The sequence below is a fragment of the Bubalus kerabau genome, chromosome 5 (genome assembly GCF_029407905.1).
Source record: "Bubalus kerabau isolate K-KA32 ecotype Philippines breed swamp buffalo chromosome 5, PCC_UOA_SB_1v2, whole genome shotgun sequence".
NCBI lineage: Eukaryota > Metazoa > Chordata > Mammalia > Artiodactyla > Bovidae > Bubalus > Bubalus kerabau.
Window position 1 is genome coordinate 106,581,870 of NC_073628.1, and position 26,222 is coordinate 106,608,091.

General features: G+C 39.3%; 1 protein-coding gene and 1 non-coding gene across 7 annotated transcripts in view; one reads left to right on the top strand and one right to left on the bottom strand.

Moving 5' to 3' along the window:
- Positions 1 to 5,155: 5,155 nt before the first annotated feature.
- Positions 5,156 to 26,222, bottom strand: part of LOC129653189 (protein DDI1 homolog 2) — a 37,843-nt gene continuing 16,776 nt past the window's right edge. For 3 of the 6 annotated variants that reach the window (XM_055582614.1, XM_055582613.1, XM_055582615.1), the window contains 5 exons: positions 25,792 to 25,919; positions 22,151 to 22,279; positions 14,472 to 14,575; positions 11,987 to 12,176; positions 5,156 to 7,357 (listed from right to left, as the gene is read on the bottom strand). In XM_055582614.1, coding sequence (XP_055438589.1) covers positions 5,484 to 7,357; positions 11,987 to 12,176; positions 14,472 to 14,575; positions 22,151 to 22,279; positions 25,792 to 25,919 — 2,425 coding nt within the window. In that variant the 3' untranslated portion in view covers positions 5,156 to 5,483. The other 3 variants (XM_055582619.1, XM_055582618.1, XM_055582616.1) reach the window with 3 other exon arrangements.
- On the top strand, positions 13,003 to 13,106 carry LOC129654347 (U6 spliceosomal RNA). Its single transcript, XR_008715434.1, has one exon. It is a non-coding gene; the product is annotated as a U6 spliceosomal RNA (small nuclear RNA).

The following is a 26,222-nucleotide window of genomic DNA, read 5'->3' on the forward strand; positions in this document are numbered from 1 at the left end:
TTCCACCCTGCATGGAAGGAGCTGTGATGGGAGGAAACGCTGACTGTCCCTGGTGCACGTTAGGTCATCTTCCACTTACTTGCACTTTTATCCTGCCTGTTCCCCCTCCACCAACAGTGTAAACTGAACTGTCCTTAATCTCTTCAAGTATTTCTACCAAATGCTAGAACATTTTTTGTTGGTTTCTCCAATCTCATTTTTTCAAAAACATTTTTAAGAGCAGTTTTAGGTTCTCAGATTCTAATTCCATTTTGAGCCTGCTTTTCCGTTTTCTCTGAATTTGAACCCAATCATCCTAGTACGACTTTTAAAATAAATGATGCTAATAGGCAAAAATAGATCTTGCACTTGAAGCTAAGATTTATTTCATGTCTCTTGACGAGACTGATAGCTTTACAGGGCAGTTTCGTTTGTTTCAGTACTGCTGTTATCCTCAACGCTCACCAGTCACTTAATGTTTCATGAGTGAATAACAAATTCTTATTCAAAGATTCAAACTGCAGTCTGAGACAGTTTAACAGTTCATTGTTCAAATAGATTTTCTTGAACTTCTTCTGCTTTCACCACTGTAATACTGATAGCACAACAAAGAACATAATAAACACATAGAAACCATTTTTGCTTTTTTTGTATGCCTGATGCAAAGAAGCCATGTCACAATACTTCTATGGAAATCTAATCCTTCTGGGGAAATCAAATGATTTGGTGCAGGATAAATCAATCAACAATAAAGGTGAGCCCTTAGGACACTCCATACATGCCTATCTCCAGGAGGGCCATTTTCAGACATTCTCCACCCTTCCCCACCCCAATGATACTTCGACTTTTAGCACCGACTCGAACTTGATGCCTCTGCTATTTGGAGAAACTAAGGCACAAGAGAAAATCAAGCACATCAAAGGTTCCTCCCTTAAGTTCTATGATTTATATGATTAACTCCCAAGTAACATCCATCGAGGGAACACTACTGGGGAACCTGAGCCATGATTTGACATTTCTGGTTCTCAAGGACATGCTTTGAGTTTACCTTGTTGTAAATCGGCATGTTTAAATCTTTCAGAAAGAAAGCAGATCTTTTAATTTATGTATCTCCTAATGTGAAAGGTAACCTTCATCTTCTCAGAAGGGGAACTCTTTGAGAACTGTGTTTGTTTCTAGTTCAGCCACAGACTACACTAAGTCACCAAATTCAAAGGAGAAATTTGAAGTCACTCGGTTGTGTTCAATTCTTTGCAATCCCATGGACTGTAGACTACCAGGTTCCTCCGTCCGTGGAATTTTCCAGGCAAGAGTACTGGAGTGGGTTGCCATTTCCTTCTCCAGGGGATCTTCCCAACCCAGGGATCGAACCCAGGTCTCCTGCATTGCAGGCAGATGCTTTACCATCTGAGCCACCAGGTAACAATAACCCTGAATACGAGACAGCAAAAGAGACACTGATGTATAGAACAGTCTTATGGACTCTGTGGGAGAGGGAGAGGGTGGGAAGATTTGGGAGAATGGCATTGAAACATGTAAAATATCATGTATGAAATGAGTTGCCAGTCCAGGTTCGATGCACGATACTGGATGCTTGGGGCTGGTGCACTGGGACGACCCAGAGGGATGGAATGGGGAGGGAGGAGGGAGGAGGGTTCAGGATGGGGAACACATGTAAACCTGTGGCGGATTCATTTTGATATTTGGCAAATCTAATACAGTTATGTAAAGTTTAAAAATAAAATAAAATTAAAAAAAAATAAATAAATAAAATAAAAAAAAAAAAAAAAGAAAAAAAAAAAAAAAAAAAAAGAGTTACATGAAATCAACTTGAAAAAAAAAAAAAAAAAAAAAAAAAAAAAAAAAAAAAAAAAAGGAGAAATTTGCCTTTTTGGTATTTGTGCTAAAGAATGCATAATCTAGTTAGCTTCTCTTATGATATGCTACCAGTGATAACAAGTTGGAAACATGTAGCAGTTCACGTGCCCTGCTTACGCTCTGCAGGTGACAGACCGAAAGGAAAAGGAAATCAGAATGTACTGCCACTCTTCTGGCCAGTGACTTGCGAGGCTGTTTTTTATAAACATGGTGGGATCAAAGTCTTCGCCATAACCGAAGACTGTTATCTGAAGATTAACAAACGTTTGCTTTTTAATCTTTGCAAAATTAACTGCAGGATATCTATCACACATGTATATATACACGAGTTAATGGTTTTAAACCAACCCAAAGTTTTATGGCTTTTGCTAGAGATAGAAAAGCTGTGCTAAGGGAAAAACAGGCAGATTCCACTTCAACTGGTTATCATAAAATCGGTAACACAAAGTCTCATATATCTTTTCATATAACTCTCTTATTGTAGAAACCCTTTGGGAAAAAATACATGGTGTGTGTCTCCCTTCAGTATGCATTGAGACAAGGAGCTCTGGAAAGTTTTGTAGGCTGCAAGGCAGAACAGTTTCCTCACACACTTACCATCTATCTAGTTCCCTTTGCTAAGCAACTGATAATCTTTATGATAATGGATAAAGCCCAAACAGTGGGATGAAGGCTTAGATGAAGGATTAGACGATGTCTGGATGCCTAAAGAGGTACAAGTGGAAATAATTCTTACCAGTGACAATGGCAAAATCTAGAGCCTATAGCTGTCTGGTTACCAAACACATTCTTACACACAGGAACCAACTTGGAAGGAAATCTTCTCCTCTCTTTGGTGAATAAACAGACACCACTCTTGGAGGTAAGCACTGTTCACAAGGCTGTCCGTTACTGATTATGACAAAAGAGCTATCCAACAAAGCAGCCCATACTGGTAATGGCTGGCCTCACCAGTTCTGCTGGCAATCAGAGGAGTTCACAATGATTTTACCTTATTCTCGGAGAAGTTAATCTCTAATTTCTGCACTTTGCATAAAAATCGACAATGAAGGTTCACTAATGTCATGTTCCTTAATTCCTTGTGTTTTAGAACTGCTAAATTTAAAAATTATTCAAAATTCTGACAATGTCAACAATTTTTACTTTCACACAAACAGTGGACAGAAGATTTAAAAAAAATCAAAAGCAACTATAAATTGAAAAATAAATGATGAAAAAGGACAGGGATATTTGGCAAATGGGTTAAGCTCATCCAAAGTATTCCTAATAAGAATACGGGTACAACTATAGGCCTACCTATTGAATTTTCTCCTAGAAATAAATATACATATACATACAATAAAAGCTATTGTAATGAAACCTTTTCTGGATTGATATTCTATAGCCCACCTGGGACTGACCCCCAAATCTCCACACTGTGAAAATTCAGTGGTTATGTCTCTGAGCACTGTTCAGAGGAACTGCTTGTACAGAAAACTAAGAGGCCATTCTTTATAAAGAAGGCCTTTTGGAGGAGTCTATTGTCATCAATAAGTCCTCCCACCCTACACTCACCCCACTTTGTAACCCTAAAGATTGATAAGCTCAGAATAAATTCCCAGTCATTCCCATAAAGCAAATCAGGGGCCCATCGCATGGCTACTAAATTTTGTTTCAATCCTAGCACCACTACTTAATTGCAGTCACAGCTCTAAGAGCTGGTTGACAGAAATCCTATTAGCAGGTTCCTAGTGCATCTTATATCTTTGGCGTAGGGCAGGCAAAAGGGTCTACAGCACAGGATTGTCTAAAAGAACGCTTTAAAGACAATCTGGCTAACTTGTCTAGAGCGCCACCCTGAACACAGTAAGCAACAGCTCTTTCTGTCAACCATTCCCTAACTTCAGAGAATCACGAGGAATCTATGGGACTTTCCATCATATCACTCACAGCTCCTAATACACATACAAACATCACAGCAGAAAGAAAGAAGATGGAATAGGGTAGAAGAAGGGCAATGTCTAAGTGCCCCCAAATTAAGATTTAAAAAACTCCTGAGATATGAGCCTCCATTTTGATTGTGCTCAATGACGTAAATTTTGACGGAAAGAATAACTCTCAAAGAGAGTAAGACTTTAGACAAAAATCACTTAACATTAAAAGTTCACAAATCACCCTTCTGAAGCTTCTGTTTCAGACACATTGCAAATCATCACCTGGAATCAGGAATTATCATTCTCAAAATTCTCTTCAATAAAAACAGGACTCCATATTCCTGCTAGGTATGCTAGGTATATAAGTTTATCTTTCAGGAAAAAAAAAAAAAATCTAAAATCTACCCAGTAGAATTATTGCACAGTGGGGCCCACAGGACAATGATTTCCAAGGGCTAGTCCTCATATAAAAAAAGGCCACAATAAATACATCTATATACTATGCCCCACTCTATCTTGACATGGTAAACACAAATATGACAAATCTTGCTTTAAAAAAGAAACTCCTGAGGAAAGAAAGGGATGGAAAACTCTACCAAGGCCACTTAAGTCAGAAACTCCAATTATTATTTCCACTGCCAATGAAGACACTCACCAAATAGACTGACCATTCCAAGCACCAAGATGAACCAGTGACAAGGTTATTACACTTGAATATTTCACTCAGAACACAGCTCAAACTGAGCTTTAGAAGAACTTCCCAGAAGATGAGCTTGGAAAGGAAATAAACTCCTGGCAACCAACCCATCAGCTGAACATAAGTTCACCATGAGTCATTAAGGGTTGAGATGTGATCGGTGAGATGCTACCAAACCCAATCACTAGTAAATTCCAGTGTTTAGAGCATTATTTCACTCACAACAGTTGTTGAAACATCATCAACATTGGCAAATTCGATTACAGTTTTTCCTTTCTTTTTTTAATCTGGGTAGCACCATGTTGCACTCTGATGTTAATTCCCTCACAAAATCCCACCCAAGGTATCTGGCAATCCATGCAGTAGCCTGTGATGTACGAAGCAGCCCAAGTTTTAAGTCCTCCCAACTCGTCGCATTAAAATGTCAAATCCTAACCACACCAATGAAAACATGCTACTCCAGGAAATATTCTTCAACTATTCTTCAATTTCCTGTTACAACCGATGAATCATAATGCATTCCAAACATCAAACCATGTGATCAAGTTTGTAAACCAAAAGATGAGTCAATAAGCCATACCTTGCCTACAGCACAGACACAGCCACATCACGCTTTCAGCTGCATGGGTGGTGGGATTTTCTCATGGCTTCTGCTTTTTAAAGCACTCACTCTCAATCTAAAAGGGTATGCTATACACAAAACCATCAATTTTATTCCAGAATACATCATCTTAATGATAATAAAAAGCTTCTGTGTGCACATACTGCCAAGACATTTAAAAAGGCCCAAATTTTAACAAATAGGATAGACAAATTCATCAGACAAGAGATCATAAATTACTTTGGCCGAAAAAAAATCTTAAAAAAAAAAAAAAAAAAAAAAATCTGGCTCAACATTCTGCTTGCAGGGTTCTACATATACTGTATATGTGGTGAGTGTGTGTATGTGTGTGTGTAGATATACAGCTTTTTTTTTTTAAAGGGAGTAGAGTATGGTCTAGCCCACTTTTCCATGGTTACGTAGGAACTACAATGTTCTTTGCTAGCAAGACAAGAAGTGCAAGGTCTGCATTTCCACCAACTCGATGCAAAGCCCCAAGAGCTTCCTGCAAAGTAAAGCCGGCACGGAGAATCCGGTCAATGTCTGCAGCAGGAAAAATTAATGGTGCAAGAAAGGAGGGACTTGGTGACGGATGGCTGGTAGATGGTTCAAATCCTAGAAGTGGCCCTGCAGCTTCAGGACAGACATGTTCCCTGGCCTCAGGCCTGTCTGTCACTGGATTCTGTGTGCCCTGACCCAAATCTTTAACCAGGATGCAAGTGGGTGATGAGGACTCAGTTTGCTCAGAAGTCTGATTGAGTGTATCCTCCTCATCTGCTAACAGTCTGGGTGAAATCTCTACACCTAAGGTGCAATGTAGTTGATTAGACGCTTCTGCTGAGGCTACAGTAACAGAGCTACTCTTGTTTACTGACTCCTTGGACTTGAGGACACCTTCCTTATCAGTTAACAGGCCATCACCTGGACCCCTCAAGTTAACAGTTTCTCCATCTTCCACTCCAGTGTCAGCTGAAGTGTCTGTTAATTCTTCTGTCTTCGCTGATATAGATATGGCCTGATGAAAGGAGACCTGTGAACACTGTTCACTCTGGGTTGCTGTAAGATGCTCATTTTGGGTCCATCTTTCAAAAAGGTCCTTAATACCTGTTTGGCCCTCAATTACTGTCTCTGATTGACAGATACCTTCTTCAGATGTGTTTTCTGAAGCTGGTTTACTACTAATGACCAAAAGTTCATGAAGTTCCTTCAAGGCTGCCGTTAAGGATGAGCAAGATTCCTCTGATGACTCTACAGAGGGCTGACAACTGCCACACAGACTTATTAAAGAGGAAGGGCGATCCCCGCATTCTTTACTCATTTCAGACATTTCAACATTACTTTCTAGAAGCTGTAAATCCTGAGTAGAAATGGAATTACTCGAAATTTCAGAGGAAGGGTTACATTTTGATGTTTCTACTTCCATCAAGGGATTATCTAAGATGAGATCAGATGCACCAATGTTCTTGACATTGGTATTCTGACCTCCTGAATTCGGCACAGCAACTAGGGACTGTTCAACAATATCTACTTCCATAAGTGTTTCTGAATTTGAGCAGCCAAGGCATCCTGAAGGTAGAATATCTTTCCCTGTACCCGGAAGGTCCACGTTCTGCTGCAGCCTGTCTCCTTTCATTGCAGCTTCCAAACCAGCACTGCTTTGTTGCCTTTCTCCAAGAAGTTCAAGGTCCCCTGCGTGACAAGGATGGTCTTGGTCATGTGAAGCACTCTGTTCATGCTCATTCCTTGGTTCTTCATGCTGCTGAAGGCCACTCACCTGACTTGGGTCCTGATATTCTGGGTGCCAAACTTTCTCCCCCGTAAGCCTCTGCGGTTCTTGCATCCCAGTAGCTGTGACAGATAAACTAGCTTCCTGTCTTGTGCAGAGATGAGATTTGAGGCCCTGGATGCTTCTTTCAGCAGATTTCTCTAGATGATCTGCAACAATGGCTTCTTCGAGTGAATTCTGCAAAGGCATATCTGGACTCTGGTTTGTTGGAGCACTGTCTGCTGAAGGAGCACAATCAGAAAGATCCTGTGGAGGAAGATGTTCTTTTTGCTCAGAGGTTATCTGGAATTCAGCTGAAGCCTTCAAAGCCTTCACAGCTTTAGGTTCAATGCTGTCTGGGTCACTGGGCTGGATAGGGCTGACTGAAGCAGAGACAGAGTGAGCAAGACTTGGAGGATTACCAATCTCAGGACTCAGTCCTGGAGGATGGGCTTGATGGTTAAATCCATCTGAAGTTGGTAATGATGACATTCCCAGTGAGGTAGTTTCTTTACCGCTTTTCTCTACAGAGAACGACAGTGAAAGGAAAAAAGATTAATCAGCAGGTTACAAAGGCCACTAAATTATCAGAAGATATAAATTTAAACAAGATAAAATCAGGTCCTTAAACTTGGATCTCTCTTATATTCAGACTTTATACATGAACCATTCTCATTGTGGCAAACAACATCAGAATAAGAGGTAAGCATGTTCTTGATAAACTGTGTGTATTGGAATTCAGTAATTTTTATTTAGGTACCACAGAATGGCTGAGTTAGTCCTCAAGACTGAAGGACATTTATGTAACTTTACTCTCAGTGGGTTTAGAACTCCAAAATACTTTCTCCAAGTGTGTTCTCTCTACCACTTGCCCTCAAACCACCTGGAAGCTTGTTAAGCATGCAGACTGTAGGACACTATCCTGAGGAATAAACCCAGGAGTCTCTTTATTCAGTTAAGTTACACAGGTGATTCTTAAAAGCACAATATAATCTTGAGGATTTTGGTACTAGGAAGATTCTCCTGCCAATTCACTTCAGTGTGTCAAATGTGAACCCTGAGCAGTCTAAAGCTAGGTATATCTGGGATTTATGTCTGAGAAATAATAATGTGATACTACTCAGGGACATCCAGAAGACAGAGAAGCAAACATTCTATTTCTATCCAAACATTTCAAAAACTGTGTGAGTTTGACTCAGAACAAAAATAAAGCTAAAGATCAAACAGACTAAATCTCAATTATTATCTTACCAAACAACACAACTTTAAAAAGGAGTATCAGTTTATTGCATTAACACAGTATAAGAACATTTATAAGAACATTTCCTACTTTAAGGGCAGGGAAATGGGAGGAGAGGAGGGCAGTGGAGGGATATAGTTCATAAATTTTCCAATAGGCAATAACAATTTAGATTCACTGCAACTTACTGACCATTCATAAAAGATGGAAGGATTAATTACCACACCTCTAAACAAACATCATGATGTCATTAAACATCAGTTCCAACTATCCTTCTGCTACTAATCCATCCAACTAAAAATTGACCTCCATGCAATAATTATACAATCTTTAATTAAAAGTCAAAGGCTGGTAACAAAAATGACATCACAATACAAATTGTTAGGACAGGTGTGACTCAAATGCTTCATGTTAACTGTGCCTTAGAAGTCATGAAGCAATGCAGTTATGATTCAAGTGGCTCTAAATCGTTCTAGTTCAACCTAGGTTAACAACATGAAAGGATAAAACACTCTGTGAGGAAGTTACTGACTCCTTGTGAAACAATCTTTCTTATAGTTTAGGGATAAAGAGAAGAAGAGCATATATCCCAGTGCAAACTATGTTCATTAGCGTCTGGAAACACTGTAAATAATTTTATTTATCGATCTGGACAGCTGACTCTGAAAGAGGTTCAATTTTCAGTTAATGGGAACAGAAAGATGCACTGTAGTGAAATGTCCATGTTAGCAGTGGGGAGGTGGGCGAAGGTAATAATAGCCTTTGGCAATGGTATGTCAGTTATAATAACTGGGTGAGCCAAAGGTGAACCAACCTCAATGAATTCCGTACTCACTATGAAGGCAGCATATAGTCCTCCTGTAGCTGAGATGGTAAGTTTCACTGGCCTAAGTTCTAAATGTAGGGGAGAACAAGGTCAGTACTACAGGATAGCAGAAGAGGATGAGGACAATGGACATTAATAATAATGCCTGTTTTAACCCATCCTTATGAGGAAAATGAAAGAAAGAAGCAATTAAATGCTATGTATCTAATTACAACCAGCCTATAAATTCCTAGGTTGACAGTCTAAAAAGACTGCCTTTCTTGTTTTAATAAATCAGTCAGTATACTCAGGCTGACATTTATTATATTTATGCTACAGGGAAATGGAAGCAGAGTGCCTCCTGTGGAAAAACCGTCAGGCTAGGGAGAGAAGGAAAAGTCAAGTTTCTTGTTAGAAGATTAAACTTTAGTCCTGTCTGTGTTACTGACTCTGTGACCCTGGCCAAGTCACCTGGTCTAAGTTTCCATTTCTTCTTCAACAGGATGAAAACTGCTGCCCCTATTTAATGCTGGGACTTGTGTGTAGTAATGTGAAAAATACACCTCCAGTTTTTCAAAAGAAAGGGACTTATGAAATTCCTAACAGTGTGGTTATCTTCAACAAGAATGTGCTATGATGCTGATATTCACAATGGTCATCTGTTTTCACTGGGATTTTTCCCCCTGTGGACTTTCTAATAACTGACAAAATTTTAAATAGTAAATTGTGCTTAGATACGTATGTATGCCAACATACAAATATATATATATATATATATATATACATATACACACAGGCTAGTTGTAACCAGATTAAACAAGGTGAACTGGTGAATGACAGAAGCTACATTTTAGATCTGCTGCGGATACAAAGACTTTCAGACCACAGACGATGACTGGGTGGAGGCTTAACGTGGTGTCTATAAATACCTGGTCTGGGGCCCACTCCAGCTGCAGCACACACACACTACATGCATCATGGCTTCTGACGCTCTGTTTGAATTAGGAAACAGACAAGCAAACTTGGGTTAACAATGCAAACCACACAGCATGCAGGGTTACAGTTTCCATTCCTCTGCCATTTTTAAGATCAGGAACTGCTGATGCAAGGTGGGGCAATGTTCTTGTAGCTTGAACCGCAAAAAGATTTGCTAGTTGCTCTAATTCTCTCACCATACATAAAGCAATATGTCAACTTCAACAGATTTTCAACAGAACTTGGGAAGAAATTAATTTTCCACACCTACACAGAGAATTCATGGGCAAACAAACGCGTGAAAGAGATGAAAAAAGTAGATCCATAGATGGAATTACATGATATGGAAATCTTATGGAGTAAAAGTGAGTGAATACATTTGACAGTAACTTTCAACATTTCTTTCTCAGTTGAGATTTCTTTTTAGAAGAAAAATAATCCAAACCTGATTACCTATCCTGGCTTAACTTCTTTATTTTTTCAAATACTCTGAATTAGTATTTTTAAATTATGTTTTAATCAATAGAAAAGATAAAGATATTCTGTATAGAGTATCCACACCAAAGAGACAGTTTTTAGGGGAAAATACATTTATCTACTATATTCACACTTAGGTGATTCTGATTAATAGTAGGATGCTGATGTTCTAAACAAATACAATATGATATTGAAGAATTATCTCACTATTTTAACATTACAAAAATTAGCACAAGCTATATCCTGTCAGTAACAAAAGGTCATCCACAGGGGAAGACAGCCATTTCCTTTTAATCTTTTAAAACTGGTATACACACCTCACAATGGCTGAAAACATCTGTGGTTTGTATTTTAATCTCCTAAACTTTTTATTAAAAGAAAATAATTACTCAAAGAGGGTAACGGTTATATTAAAGTTAGGGCTGCTCAGTCACAGACACAATGTTATCCTCCAAAGTAAATGGGCCTGAGGTTAGTGGGTTATAAGGCACTAAGCTACTGTCAGCTGGTGTTTCTCAAATGAAAGCACTGAAACTGTGGGGGGAAAGAATAGAGGTTTCACAAAATGATATACACGCTCATTTTATTAATAAATAGCATTATAACTAAGATGACAAGTTACAACACCTTCTAAGTAAGTATGTCAAACCCATTCAAGCTTGCCTTGTAGGTAAGGTTAAAACTATTATCTGTCAGATTGTTCAAAATTCTGCCCTGCATACAAAATACTAAATCACCACCCAAGTTGTATTTTATATGTAAACTGAGTCAAAAGGTGGTGGTGGAGAAGATTCTGAACAAAGCCAGCTTGGAAGGCTCCATTTGCAACTCACACTTACTCTAAAGAGTCTCAACGTTGAGATCACTGAATGTTCTCCAGTGACATGCACTGGCAAAATCTGGCTGCTTTTTGTTAAAACTCTTATCTTTTTTTTTTTTTGGTCTTTAGGAGAAAGCTATTCCCTTAACTTACAGTGCTAATATATTTTACTGTATCAGCAAATGCCACGTGTGATGTTAGTCACTAATGAACAATTACAGCTCAAGACATTAAAATAACTCAAACTTCTCTTCAGCTTCTAGAAAATATATCCCAGAGTCACTGATATGTAACAGAAAAAAACTTATCCACAGACATGAGATTTCAACGTAACTGCATCCCTCCACTTTTACCCCAGAAAACTTGGCTTGTTCTTTAAAGAAGCTACAACTGAGACTCGGGTGGCGGAGGAGGAAACCTTAAGTGGAAGCACTTTCAGTAGATATTAAAGTTGGGGCTGCTCAGTCACAGACACAATGTCATCCTCCAATATAAATGGGCCTAAGAAATGAAAAAGAAAATTTCCAGGAAATGTTCACTCAAAAGGAAATGTCTGCTTACTATTATGAGTCCCACCAAAATGTACCAAAGCAAAGAACTCCCCAATGTATCCTGCACACACCAATGGACAGCTGTTTCTGGAGCTACTGAAACACGGGAGCTTTTCTATATTGTATGTGGAGATGTGAGGAGGCGGTAAGAAGACAAGAACACACCCACAACAGGACGAAGAGATGGATTATGAATTGGTCCTTATTCCCCTTTGAAGCCTGAACTTCACTGGCTTACCCACCAATAACTACAGTATTACTCGCAAGCTCGGCCATTCCAAATACCTGCATCCTCTACAGATTTTTGAAGGGCTTCTGCCAGTTCTTGGTCTGCAATCTCCTCTGGCCGTACTTCATCTCGCCCGGCCCCATATGCCAACCGGGCACACTCTGGTAACTCCCCCTCAGGAAGGAAGGTGGTCTTCGAGCCTGTGGTGCCGATCACGAGTACGTTCTTCTTGAGGTCAATGGAACACTTAGAAAGAAGAAACCAAAGACAGATGATAGCAGGAAAAAACATGACACAGGAAAATTATGACCCTGAGCGTCATAACTCCATTTATAAAGAACAACATTGACAGAGATGACTCAAAACAAAATTGATTTTACCTAAATTTAATCCACGTGACACTGTTAATTTAGAATTTTTTAAAATACTTAAATTGTATAGCAGAATAATCTCTATGAGATATACTTTACACTTATTTGTCAAATACAGAAATGGTTCACATCTGAATTTAAATGTAACACCTGTAACACCTGTTCACTGCAAAAATTTGGAAAACTAACGGGCATAATCCGCAGCCACACCTTTTAGAAACATATAAATGACTTTTAAAAAATTATATACAACTATATAAATGGTATGTCTCAGTTTTATAGCTGCACATTTTTGCTTTTTGCTTAAGTGTAAAAAGTACAGCTTATATTTAAAGTCTATACCAACGGTCTCAAAAGTCATACATGGACAAGAAAAGCACTATAAAAAAATATTCTTAGTTTCTGCTAGCCTCCTTTTCAGTATATTTTTACAATTACTTAATATAGGACAATTACACACATATGTTAAAGCTGGAGACTGCTAGTCTATACCATGACTTAAAAATAGGGGAAGTTAAAAAAATAATAAAATAAAAATAAAGAAAAAGGGAAAGATTAGCAATGTTAATAAATTAGATTTAATTGGATTGTATTTATATTCACTCATTCCTTCAACTTAAAATTCTGCACCTTGATTAGAGTATTGATGCAATATATTTTAGTGGGAATTTAATATTAAACATTTAGAAAAGAAAATTAGTGTGCTGCTTTAGCAGCACATATGCTAACACTGGAATGATACAGAGAAAATGAGCATTGCCTGAGCAAGGATAACATGCAAATTTGTGAAGCATTCCATATTTTTATATTACTCAGTCATAAAAAAGAATGAAACAACGCCATTTGCAGCAACATGGATGGACCTAGGAACCATCATATTGAGTGAAGTAAATCAGACAAAGACAAATATATGATATTCTGTATACGTGGAATCTAAAAATATGGTACAAATGAATCTATTTATAAAATAGAAACTTAGTCACAGATATAGAAAACAAACTTATGGTTACCAAGGAAGAGGGGGAGGGATAAATTGGGAGACTGGAATTGACATATACACACTACAATATATACAACAAATAACTAATAAGAACCTACTGTACAGCACAGGGAACTATAGTCAATACTCTGTATTAACCTATATAGGAACCTATATAATAACCTATATTAAAAAAATGGATATATATATATAACTGACTCACTTTGCTGTATAGCAGAAACTAACAAAACAATGTAAATCAACTATACTGCAATAAAAAAATTTAAAAAAATATTAGTGACATAAAAATATTAACAAGATATGAAACCTTATGGGAATTTTTACTGTCCAAGAGCACATTAATTCCTTCTTCAATGAGTTTATTTCAACACATTATTAGGCTTCAGAGTAGAAATATAAAAACCACTACAAATGAACACATTTATAAATTATTCTTCCTGTACTAAACAAACATTTCCATTTCCAACATCTTATGTAACCTTTTCCCTTAATCTCGATACTCTTCTTCCCAAGTACTATTTGATCAACTACTAAGGATGTACTAAACTTATACTCGCAGTAAAATCATCATTGTGTATTATGTACATAGCCCTACAAATCCATCAAAAAAATATTTGAGTTCTACTCAGAAGCTTTTTGCCTTTTCATACTGTTCATGGGGTTCCTGTGGCAAGAAACTTGTGGTGGTTTGCCATTTCCTCCTCCAGTGATGCTGGGGAAGATTGAAGGCAAAAGGAGAAACGGGTGACTGAGGATGAGATGATTAGATAGCATTACTGACTCAACGGACATGAATTTGAGCAACCTCTGGGAGTAGTGGAGGACAGAGGAGCCTGGAGTGTTGAGTCCATGTGGTCGCAAAGAGCTGGACATGACTTAGCAACTTTGAACAACCCAGAAATTAAAAATTACACAAGAGAACCAAACTGTCCACTATAGTCTCAAAACAGATGGCAGGATTCAATAGATTCAGAAAGATTTCACAAAAAGATTCTATTTCTACTGATATGTAATTTCAAACTGTGTATGACAATATCATCAATTAAGGACCTTTCCAGGTTTGAAGTCATGCTTCTTAGTTTTTCAGTATACACAACCAAGGGAATGTGCAGTAATAACGACGTAAGTCACAAAAAGCCAATGTGAAAAGAAAATGAAACTCTTAATTACCTGATGCCGTTTCAGCATATCCAGTCCCAGAAGCATGTCCATGGGCTGTTCCTCAAGTATAGAGAAGGAACATGCCAGGAAATCACCTTCAATTTGAACCTGAGCTAAAGCACATGAAGACACGAAGAGGTTATCATTTTTTCAAGGGAAAGTTTAGAAATGTATCTATCATTCTGTGCAGTCAGTCAAAGCCAAGCCAAAACATTCAAGCAAGTGAGTAAAGTATGAAAATTCAGTAAGACAAATAATCCAGTTAAAAATCAATGACGGCATCAGCTCATAAAATGGACTGGGTACAAATAATACTCACAAGACCTGGCTTGATATGTGATACCTTTAGGATACATGCTCACCTGGTGAGGAAAGCTGGCATTAAGAATTTGAAAAAAGATGGATAAAGAAGATGTAGTACATATATAAAATGGAATATTACTCAGTCATTAAAAAGAATGAAATAATGCCATTTGCAGCAACATGGATGGACCTAGAGAGTCTACTGAGTGAAGTCAGACAGAGAAGCAGAAACATTGTATGACATTTCTTACATGTGGAATCTAAAAAGAAATGATACAAACAAACTTACAAACAGAAAGGGACTCACAGACTTAGAAAACAAACTCATGGATGCCAGAAAGGATAGTTAGGGAGTTTGGGAAGGTCATGTACACACTGCTATATTCAAAATGGATAACCAACAAGGATCTATTGTACAGCACATGGAACTCCACTCAAATGTTATGTGCCAACCTGGATGGGAGGCAGGTTTGGGGGAGAGTGGATACATGTATATGTATGGCTAAGTTTCTTCACTGTTCATCTGAAACTACTACAACATTGTTAACTGGCTATCAGTTCAGTTCAGTCGCTCAGTCGTGTCTGACTCTGCGACCCCATGAATCGCAGCACGTCAGGCCTCCCTGTCTATCACCAACTCCCGGAGTTCACTCAGACTCATGTCCATTGAGTCGGTGATGCCATCCAGCCATCTCATCCTCTGTCGTCCCCTTCTCCTCCTGCCCCCAATCCCTCCCAGCATCAGAGTCTTTTCCAATGAGTCAACTCTCAACTCTTCGCATAAGGTGGCCAAAGTATTGGAGTTTTAGCCTCAGCATCAGTCCTTCCAATGAACACCCAGGACTGGTCTCCTTAAGGATGGACTGGTTGGATCTCCTTGCAGTCCAAGGGACTTGCAAGAGTCTTCTCCAACACCACAGTTCAAAAGCATCAATTCTTCGGCGCTCAGCTTTCTTCACAGTCCAATTCTCACATCCATACATGACCACAGGAAAAACCACAGCCTTGACTAGACGGACCTTTGTTCGCAAAGTAATGTCTCTGCTTTTCAATAGGCTATCTAGGTTGGTCATAACTTTTCTTCCAAGGAGTAAGCGTCTTTTACTTTCATGGCTGCAGTCACCATCTGCAGTGATTTTGGAGCCCAGAAAAATAAAGTCTGACACTGTTTCCCCATCTCTTTCCCATGAAGTGATGGGACCAGATGCCATGATCTTCATTTTCTGAATGTTGAGCTTTAAGCCAACTTTTTCACTTTCCTCTTTCACTTTCATCAAGAGGCTTTTTAGTTCCTCTTCACTTTCTGCCATAAGGGTGGTGTCATCTGCATATCTGAGGTTATTGATATTTCTCCCGGCAATCTTGATTCCAGCTTGTGCTTCTTCCAGCCCAGTGTTTCTCATGATGTACGTTGCATATAATTTAAATAAGCAGGGTGACAATATACAGCCTTGACGTACTCCTTTTCCTATCTGGAACCAGTCTGTTGTTCCATGTCCAGTTCTAACTGGCTATATCTCAAAACAAAATAAGAAGTTTAAAGTTAGAAAAAAAATTTTTTTAAAGAAAGAAAGAGCTGTAACTACTGAAGCCTGCGTGCCTGGAGCCTGTGCTCCACAATAAGAGAAACCACTGCCATGAGAAGCCTGTGCATTACAGCTAGAGAGTAGCCCCCACTCACTGCAGCTAGAAAGTCTGCAAACAGCAATGAAGACCTAGAGCAGCCATAAATCAATCAATAAATCTATCTTTAAAAAGAAAAAAGATCAAGACAAATTCCTCCAATTTTACTACTGCTTGTTATAATCAAGTTTCTTTGCTTGACGTCTCCTGCATTGCCTCCCTTCCTCAATTACTCCTCATATTTTATATATAGGATCTTTTAAGAAAATTACTTTGCTATTAACTGTATCTTGGGAAACCCAGGTGGCTCAGTAGTAAAAAATCACCCTGTCAATGCAAGAGATGTGGGTTCCATCCCTGGGTGGGGAAGATCCCCTGGAGGAGGAAATGGCAACCCCCACCCCACTCCAGTACTCTTGCCTGGAAAATCCCATGGATGGAGGAGCCTGGTAGGCTGCAGTCCATAGGGTCACTAAGAGTCGGACACGACTAAGCGACTTCACTTTCACTTTCCAGTATTCTTGCCTAGAAAATTCCATAGACAGAAGAGCTTGAAGGGATACAGTCCAGGAAGTCACAGAGAGTTGAACACAACTGAGCAACTAAGATATGTGTACACATTTAAGACATGTGTACACATTTAAGATACGTGTACATATACCTTATGAACAGAAAAGTATGTGAGATACATATATATATAGTATAAAGCATAATAAAACAAATACCCATGCATCTATTTCCCAGGCTGAGAAACAGAAAACTAAGAAGTTCACAGCTAATTCTTTTCCTCCTCCAACCCTTCCACCTATCCTGGTTTTTATGCTAAACATTCCCTGCTTTTTTTTTTTTAATGGTTCTTACTATTTTGTATGATGCCTAAGCAACATTTTGGTTAGTTTTGTGGTTTTAAACTATGACTCGCGTCTTCTCAAAAGATATTTTGAGATATTTTATTCCTGTGGATGCATGTGACTATATTTCTTTCACTTACCCCACCTCGAAGAGTAAGTAAGAGTAAGTAAGAGTAAGCAAGAGTAAGCACTGTAATGTCTCAGACACCACCACTGATTTATCCATTTTGGTGCTATGGAACTTCCAGGCTGCTTCCAGTTTCTCCTGCTATAAGCAATGCTAACATTAAGTATTCTTGCGCTTGTCTCCTGGCATGCCATGAGTGTCTCAATGGTATACTTTAAAAACATACAGGGTTTTAGGGGATATATTAGGCTCAGCTCTACTTGATACTGAATTATTTTACAAAATGTTTCCAGTGGTTTTGGAAAGGTGCCACTGTTCCACCTTCTCCCAACACTCAATATTATTTGATCTAAAATATGGCAAGTAATTCTCTATTTCCCTGATTAATGAGATAAAGCAATTTTTACACACTTACTAACCATTTGAGTTTCCTCTTAAAGTGCTTATTCAAATGTTTCTGTAATTTTTTATATACCACTCTGAGTTGGAGGATATATAAACACACAGAATATGCATAATTCTAAATATGAATCTTTTATTAGTTATGTATGTTACTAAGTTCTTTCCTAGTTTATTTGTTCATTTTCTTTGATGAAAAGTTCTTAATCTTAATTGGCTATATTTATCAAATAACTTCCTTATCTTTTAAAGGAACCCTTCCCTACATAAAACATTCCCCTATATTTTCCTCTAAAAGCTTCAATGTAAAATAAATAAATAAATAAAAGCTTCAATGTTGCCTCACACATCCAGGCCTTTCGTCAACCTTGAGTTGACTTTTCTATGTTATGTGAGACAGGGTCCAATTGTCAATTGTCCCTTTTTCCACACAGATCCCTAATTCTCTGAGCACATTTCCTGACACCTCCCCACTGCTCCATAAGATTTCCTGTCATTTATCAAGGTTCACATAAGCATAGGTCTGTTCCTGTTCTAGTCTTTTGGTCTTGGTATCTAGCTGTTCAGTCACTCAGTCATGTCTGACTCTTTGCGACCCCATGACTGCAACATGCCAGGCTTCCCTGTCCTTTACTATCTCCTGGAGCTTACTCAAACTCACGTCTATCATGTTGGTGATGCCATCCAACCATCTCATCCTCTGTCATCCCCTTCTCCTCCTGCCTTCAATCTTTCCCAGCATGAGTCAGCTCTTCACATCAGGTGGCCAGAGTACTGGAGCTTCAGCTTCAGCATCAGTCCTTCCAATGAATATTCAGGACTGATTTCCTGTAGGGTTGACTGGTTGGATCTCCTTACAGTCCAAGGGACTCTTGAGAGTCTTCTCCAATACCACAATTCAAAAGCAACAATTCTTCAGTGCTCAGCCTTCTTTATGGTCCAACTCTCACATCCATACATGACTACTGGAAAAACCATAGCTTTGACTAGATGGACCTTTGTCGGCTAAGTAATTGGTCTGCTTTTTAATATGCTGTCTAGGTTAGTCACAGTTTTTCTTTCAAGGAGCAAGAGTCTTTTAATTTCATGGCTGCAGTCACCATCTGCAGTGATTTTGGAGCCCCAAAAAATAAAGTCTGTCATTGTCTCCCCACCTATTTGCCATGAAGTGATGGGATTGGATGCCATGATCTTCATTTTTTGAATGTTGAGTTTTAAGCCAGGCTTTTCACTCTTCTCTTTCACTTTCATCAAGAGGCTCTTTAGTTCCACTTCACTTTCTAACATTAGGGTCGTGTCATTTACATATGACTAAAGTTATTGGCATTTCTCCTGGGAATCTGGATTCCAGCTTGTGCTTCATCCAGCCAGCATATGATACACTCAACATATAAGTTAAATAATAATACCAGATATAATAATGATATCTAGCAGGAGAAGTTATTCCAGTGTATCCTGACTACTCCTGCCACAAAGGGCCTACATAAAATTTAAAATTAACGCATCAAGTCTCACATACACACACAATAACAATTTATTGGAGTTTTGAATGTATTACAATGTTTCTGTTGACAAATGTGGGAGAAGTACCACCTTCAACACATTGAACCTTCCTGTCCATGTTGTATCTTTCCTTTATTTAGACTTCTCTTATTGTTATAAGGTTTTCTTGACACCTATCATAGTCAAAGTTGCAAAACGGTACAAGTTCTCCAACCAAAAGGACATAAGGGACTGGTACTTATTTTGTCCCCTATTATCTTCTCACTAAAAACCTTAAAAACAATAAGAATTCAGACTCTGAAGCAACTGGTTTGTGGTATTCTTCCCCAATTTCAGTCCTACTGTGTGTAAGAAAGTATAGAAGAATAAGGTATTAAACTATCCTTATTCTACAGAAATCAATAATAGAAAACATGGAGACTAATAGACAAATGTATTAAAATAGGAAAAATCAAAGAGAAATATGAAAAGGAAAAAGGGCAGAAAAACTATCACTTGCAATGAAAGAAAAGTAACTTACAGTTAAAATAAAAAACCACTTGTTTATCTACAAAAACTAGTAACACTTGATTCTATAAGGATATTAAGATGAATATTCAATCAGTGCTGGAGAAATCAGATTGATAACAGTCAACAACATCAAGAGCCTTAAAAGGTATTCACAATCTTGAATTTAGTAGTTTCACTGAGGGGAAATCTTAACTAAGGGGGTGGGGGGATCAAAACTAAACAAAAATGCATGCCCATGCTATGATGACAAAATATTAGGGGGAAAACATACTCCAAAGATTGACCACTAAACCCATACAACAGAATGCTATGCATTTATTTAAATGATGCTTATGAAATTTATACTGGCATTTGGGAAATGCTACTTTTTCTAAAAAGGAAGTATAAAATTCAACGTATTACATGATCACCGTTTACAAGAAAAAGATGCCAGAAAGAGTTATGTCTGGATGCTCCTACTGAGTCTCACTTAAAAGAATTATTTTTCACTTCTTTTCACATCTATGCTTTGAAATTCTCTATGAGCATTTACATGGATAACGAAAAGAAATAAACAACAAAAAAAGAACAATTCTGATTAAAGACAAAGGACTGGACACAACTTACTTAACTCAATTTACTCCTAAAAAAAGCCACAATAAAAAGTCATTTTTTCTTTTTAAAGGCACAAATCACTTAAGCCAAACACAATGGGAGAGACAAATGAAACACAATTCTGGAACTAGAAAGCAGATTACAGTAAGAAACTAAGAAGCAGCCCTTTCTAACATCACAGAACTCTCAAGAAGCTGATGAGCTGGTTGAAATAAATACCTCTGCCAACAAGGGTGGAGTGAGCCCCAAGCAGGGGCACCGGCTGCAAGTCTATGGCAGTACAGATGGACCTTGGGGCTCCCCTCCCACACTCTGCTCAGCCAGGTGACTACTCACCTCCCCTCCATAGCGGACTAGAGGTTTATTTTCTTAAGAGGGTGAACCAGAGGCTCTTGTAATAGAGGTGGGCACAGAGGAAGACAGAGATACAACAAAAAGCACCAAACTGAAAACTGAGGTGGGTGGGGAGGGGGCGGGTTAAGTAGGAGCTTACTGAGACTAGCCTTTTTCTCCATCCCAATGTACAGATTACCCACAATCACCAGGGCTGCCCACCCAACTTATCTTCCCAACAGCCTTCTGGTGTCTCATTCTTCAACATGAGCAGATGCCAAGGATCACCAGAGATTTAAGAAAACCATCTAACATGAAAGAAAACCATACCAAACATAAAGGTTAGAAGGCAAAGTTGAAGAAATCTTGTTTTCTTTCCCCGAACACAATGAAAGAAAATAAAACTAGAGGCGAAGTCCATGATAGTAGATTATTCTACTTGAATATCAGACTTCCCAGAGGGGAGGAAATCATTATCAGAACCATTTGTCCAGACTGAAAGGTTATCTAGCACAGCAGATGAAAAGAGATCTACACCCAAGTACATCATTGTGAAATTTTAAAACACTGAGGTCAAAGAGAAGATCTATAAGCTTCAGAAATGGAAGAGAAATCTCACATGTAGATGATCAAGAGTTAGAATAGCAGCCAGCTTCTCCAAAGCAACACCGATAAAAATCATGAAGGAAAGTGATTTCCAACTTAGCCTGATAGAATGTAGAGAAAGATAATGCTCTGATATTTAAGGACCCACTTTATTCCTGTGACCTTTTTCTCAGGAAGTTATTGGAAGATGTACTTTAATAAACTGAGGTGTGCCACCAAAAAAAAAAAAAAAAGTATGGGATCCATATTTATTATCCAGGGTTAAGACTGAAGCAAAAGGCACCCTTCAGGACCCAGATTCCGAAACAGCAGCTATGAAACAGCCCTGAACCACCAGGCTAGGCTGAAAGAAACCTCTTCAACAGGGTGACATGTATAAAGGAGATTTACACACTAGTAAGTGTTTAGGGATGAGTAACATAAAAAAACCAATGACACACTTTCACAGGCAGGACAACTACTAATTCTGAGAAAATACACTAGACATGAAAGGAAAAACAATCTTTTTCAACTAAATGGCTTAGCTCTCAATGGTACTTACATAGTCATGTCAGTATAGCACTGAAATCATGTTATTTAGAAAAATGGAGGTAACCCCAAAAGAAATCAGCTAAAACAGTGGAAAGGGATTATCTCTGAAGAACAGGAAATAAAAGAAGTACATAGGGGACTAGTGGTTTCTTTTTCGTAACCAGCTGAATTGATGTTACATGTATAATTCCGATAACATACAGGATCTAAAATTTCTAAGGATTAGGCGTGCTGGATCAGATGCCCCTGTCCAAAAGGAATTTTTAGAGTCTTCTACACTACAAAGACCCCCAGCGCCCTTCACTCACCTAGATGTACCCTTCCAATGATCTTCTGAGTGCCCACTCCTTTGGCGATTCCTGCCCACCGACGGTCTACCAGCCTCATTATATTACACCTTTCTGCACAAGCTTGGCTCATAATAGTCATCTGGGCACCTGGAGGAGGGGGAAAACATCAGATAAGAAAGACCAAATCCTCATGTGTGGGAAGAGGGGAAAATGCAGCACTAAGAAGAGGGCAGAAAGCAGGTCTACTCCCAGGCTTCTGTCAGTATGAAATCCTTCCTATCTAGCAGGCTTCGTGCCACACTTAGCTCAACTTTCAGTTTCACACTGTCATCTGAACCATGGTGTGGAAACTTGCTGTTGAGGGAAATAGTATTGTTTAAATATAATAATTATATGACATTTTTAAACTTTAAAGATAGAAACCAAATATACTTGGAAAGGATTTCCAAAAAGTCAGACTATGTCTACAGATGGAAACACTCAAGCACTGGCTGCACTCTTGGATCAGTTTTCACTGAGTATCTCTAAACATCTTACCAAGTTATTTTTATTTCAAACTCTGGGACACTCTAATTGACCAGTTAAAAAATAAATCATGTAGTCTCTCATGAACTCTCCATTCTCTGCTCCAATAATTAGACCCTCTTTCCCATGAGGAAGAAGGCATTGAGGCCTTTTCTCTTCTCTCCTGGCTATACACTCATCCACACAGCTGGAGGCTGGAGTGAGCCTGAGCAGAACACGGACACTTCTCTCATCCTTCTCTAGGGTCCTAATCTCTCCCAGAGAACCTGGTTCTGCCTCCCTGTGTGGTGGACCTGGCTTTCACAAAACCACTAGGTATAATCCTCTTTCTCCCCAAATAATTCTCTCTCTGATTTCTCTCCTTGCCAATGGAATTCTTTTTCTTACAACCATAAAATGCAGGCACTGTTCACTTTCAACCCCTCTTCTTACAGTCTTCTCCCCACTCTAAAACTGAGCTCCAGCCCTGTTAATAAGTTCTGGGCAATTTCTGACCTTTCTTCTTCTAACCATAGCCATCACCCTAGCTCACACTCTAGCCCTCTAGCTAGTGGACAATTTCTCTGGTTTCCAAATCACTCTGTAAGGGTATAATTTAAAGCAAGGAAATAGTTCTGATCCTGAGGGGTATAGACTACTCCAGAACTGTCACTTCCTTCAATCTTCTTAAAATACTACCTCCTTCAGATCACATATTAATCTGCTCAAAGATCAAAGATCTTTAAAACATCAGCTTTAAACCACATCACCACAGCCTTAGATTCCACCTTACCCTGGTCCAATTATTTCAAGCTGCTACAGATTGAATGCCTTCTTCCAAAACTCATGTTAAAACCTAATTCCCAATGTGACCATATTAGCAAGTGGGGCTTTGGGAGGTGATTAGGTCATGAGTGTGGAGTCCTCATGAATGGGATTCAGTGCCTTTATAAAGGAGCCCCCAGAGAGCTCCCTCATCCCCTTCTCCACCATGTGAGGACACAGGGAGAAAACGGTCATCTATGAACTAGTAATCAGGCATGATATCTGCCAGCCAAACCTCTCAGCCTCCAGAACTGAGATATAAAACAGTGTTGTTTACAAGCCACCCTGTCTACAGTATCTGTTACAGCAGCCTGGACAGATTCAGACACCAGCCTTACAGCCTGACTCCTAAACCTTCCACGCTACCAGGAGGAATGTCTCCTCTGCCTTACTCACTCTGACCCTCCTGTGCAGTGCCCTCTCCTCTCACTTCCTCTGAATTCCACTGATGCTTTAAGGCCCAGCTCAAGACCCACCTGCCCAGCTGACTGTCCTGTCCCAGTGATCTCTCCTCTCACTCAATTCCAACACTTTCTGTTCATACTGTGTGAAGTCACTCAGTCATGTCCAACTCTTTGTGACCCCACAGACTGTAGCCTACCAGGCTCCTCAGTCCGTGGAATTTTCTGTTCATATTACTCAAGATAACTTACACTTTATGGGCACTTAAAAGTTCTTTGGCATTCGAGGAATGTTAGCATCAAGAAGGTCCAGAAATAATGAAGGAAAAGGGATTTTAGGAAGGCAATTCTTTTTTTTTCCTCCTTCCTCACTCCACAAAAGCTAGTTACTGATGTAAAGTCTGCAAACTCAAAATGACAAGGGTCCCTTTCACCGCTCTCCTGCCTTTTCTCAAGGCTCAGGTCAAAGCCCCAATCCTCTCTCTACCCATGGAAACAGCTCAGTTCAAAGGGTCTCTCTTTGGAGAAGCAACACCTGAGCACCTCAGTCAGGGTGCGAATGTGGTCTTTATGCTCATCCAAGATGCATTCAATATTTGCACAGTGGTTAAAGAGTTCTGGCTTCAGGTAGATCTGGGGCTTTACCCAAAGCCTATTACTCATGAACCGTGTACACCTGGAAGACTGGCTTCACCTGTCTATGTCTACAAGTTTCCTTATCTATAAAACAGGGGTAACAGAACACAGTTCATAGGCGTAATGAGGATTAAACACAATGGAAGATGATATATGTTAAGCACCCAGCATGGTGCTTGGCACATCATAGGGGCTCAATAAATGCCAAGTGTTATCTCAGGGCTCCTTAGTAATTTGTCTCTCACTCATAGGAGCCCTATGAAACTCCAGTCTTACCCCCAAGCACTTAGCACTTCATAAACATTTTAAAAACTGAATAATCAGCAGATTCAAAGGTATGCATCTGAAGCCTAGCACGTGTTCAGATATTTTGTGGATGAACAAGTGGAGGAAAACCTACTTGAGCAGGATTTTTACTATGCTAGGAACACAGCCTATCTCGCAGAATGAGGGCAGAAGACCACGTGACACACACGTGGTACTGCTCCATGTGGTCTGACTAAAAAGCAATGAGTTGTTGCTAAGAGAAAAGGTGCCCCTTAGTTCAGGCAGTACCTGAATCCTCAAGTGGGGAACTCTCTGCTCCTGACCTGGCTATCAAGACCTTTAAGGGAAAGAGCCATGCCCCATACACCCTCACATTCCTCACCACTCACAGTAAAGTGCTGGCACACAGACTAAGCTCAAATATCTGTGTGACCTCTGCACACCTCCTTATGCTGCTGCTAAGTCGCTTCAGTCGTGTCCGACTCTGTGCAACCCCAGAGACGGCAGCCCACCAGGCTCGGCTGTCCCTGGGATTCTCCAGGCAAGAACACTGGAGTGGGTTGCCATTTCCTTCTCCAATGCATGAAAGTGAAAAGTGAAAGTGAAGTCGCTCAGTCGTGCCCGACTCTTAGCGACCACATGGACCGCAGCCCACCAGGCTCCTCCGTCCATGGGATTTTCCTGGCAAGAGTACTGGAGTGGGGGTGCCATTGCCTTCTCTGATACCTCCTTATAGTTCCTTATTTTAAACCCAGTTACTCCCCAGTTTTTTACAGAGGCATCCTACAAATTAGGATGCCAAGTACGGGAAGGTAGGAAGATAAAGAAGACACTGCAAAATACAAAACTGGTTAAGAAATAATTAAAGAGAAACCTACTACAAAGGAAAAATTGGCAAGTGAAACAAAAGCCCTTGGGCTTGTTAGTTAGGTATCCAAAGGAATACAGACACCAGTCTCCCCTTCTCCCTGTGTTTAGTCAGAATGCTGGATGTAGAGACAAAGAAACAAAAGACAGAGATGGCACCTGAGTCAACAAAGGCTTTCACAGGATGTCCATTCACTTTGCAGTTAATATAAAGCATCACTACTTGGCCAAAACTTTCTGGAGCCTCTTCCATGGCTATTGTCATGTTTTCCTCAATGTTCTGTTGCCTGTAACAAATCAAAACCAGGTATACTAATTGCATTGTTTCCATAAAGACAAATCTGTTTCAAAGTCACAGTATTAAAAACATTTGTACATATCATATGCTCCAACTATAGAGGCTGAGTCATGGAAATGACAATTGGTGCTTTACCCTGAAATATGTGATCTAGTAGGAGGAAGTGAGATACATCATTGGCAGAAAATCTAAAGGCATACAAATTACCTTCAGGTAAAAACAATTTTGTTCCCTTTAAAAGTTTCAGAAACAGGAAAATAAACTGGAAAGCAAGGGTCACAACCTGCTTCAT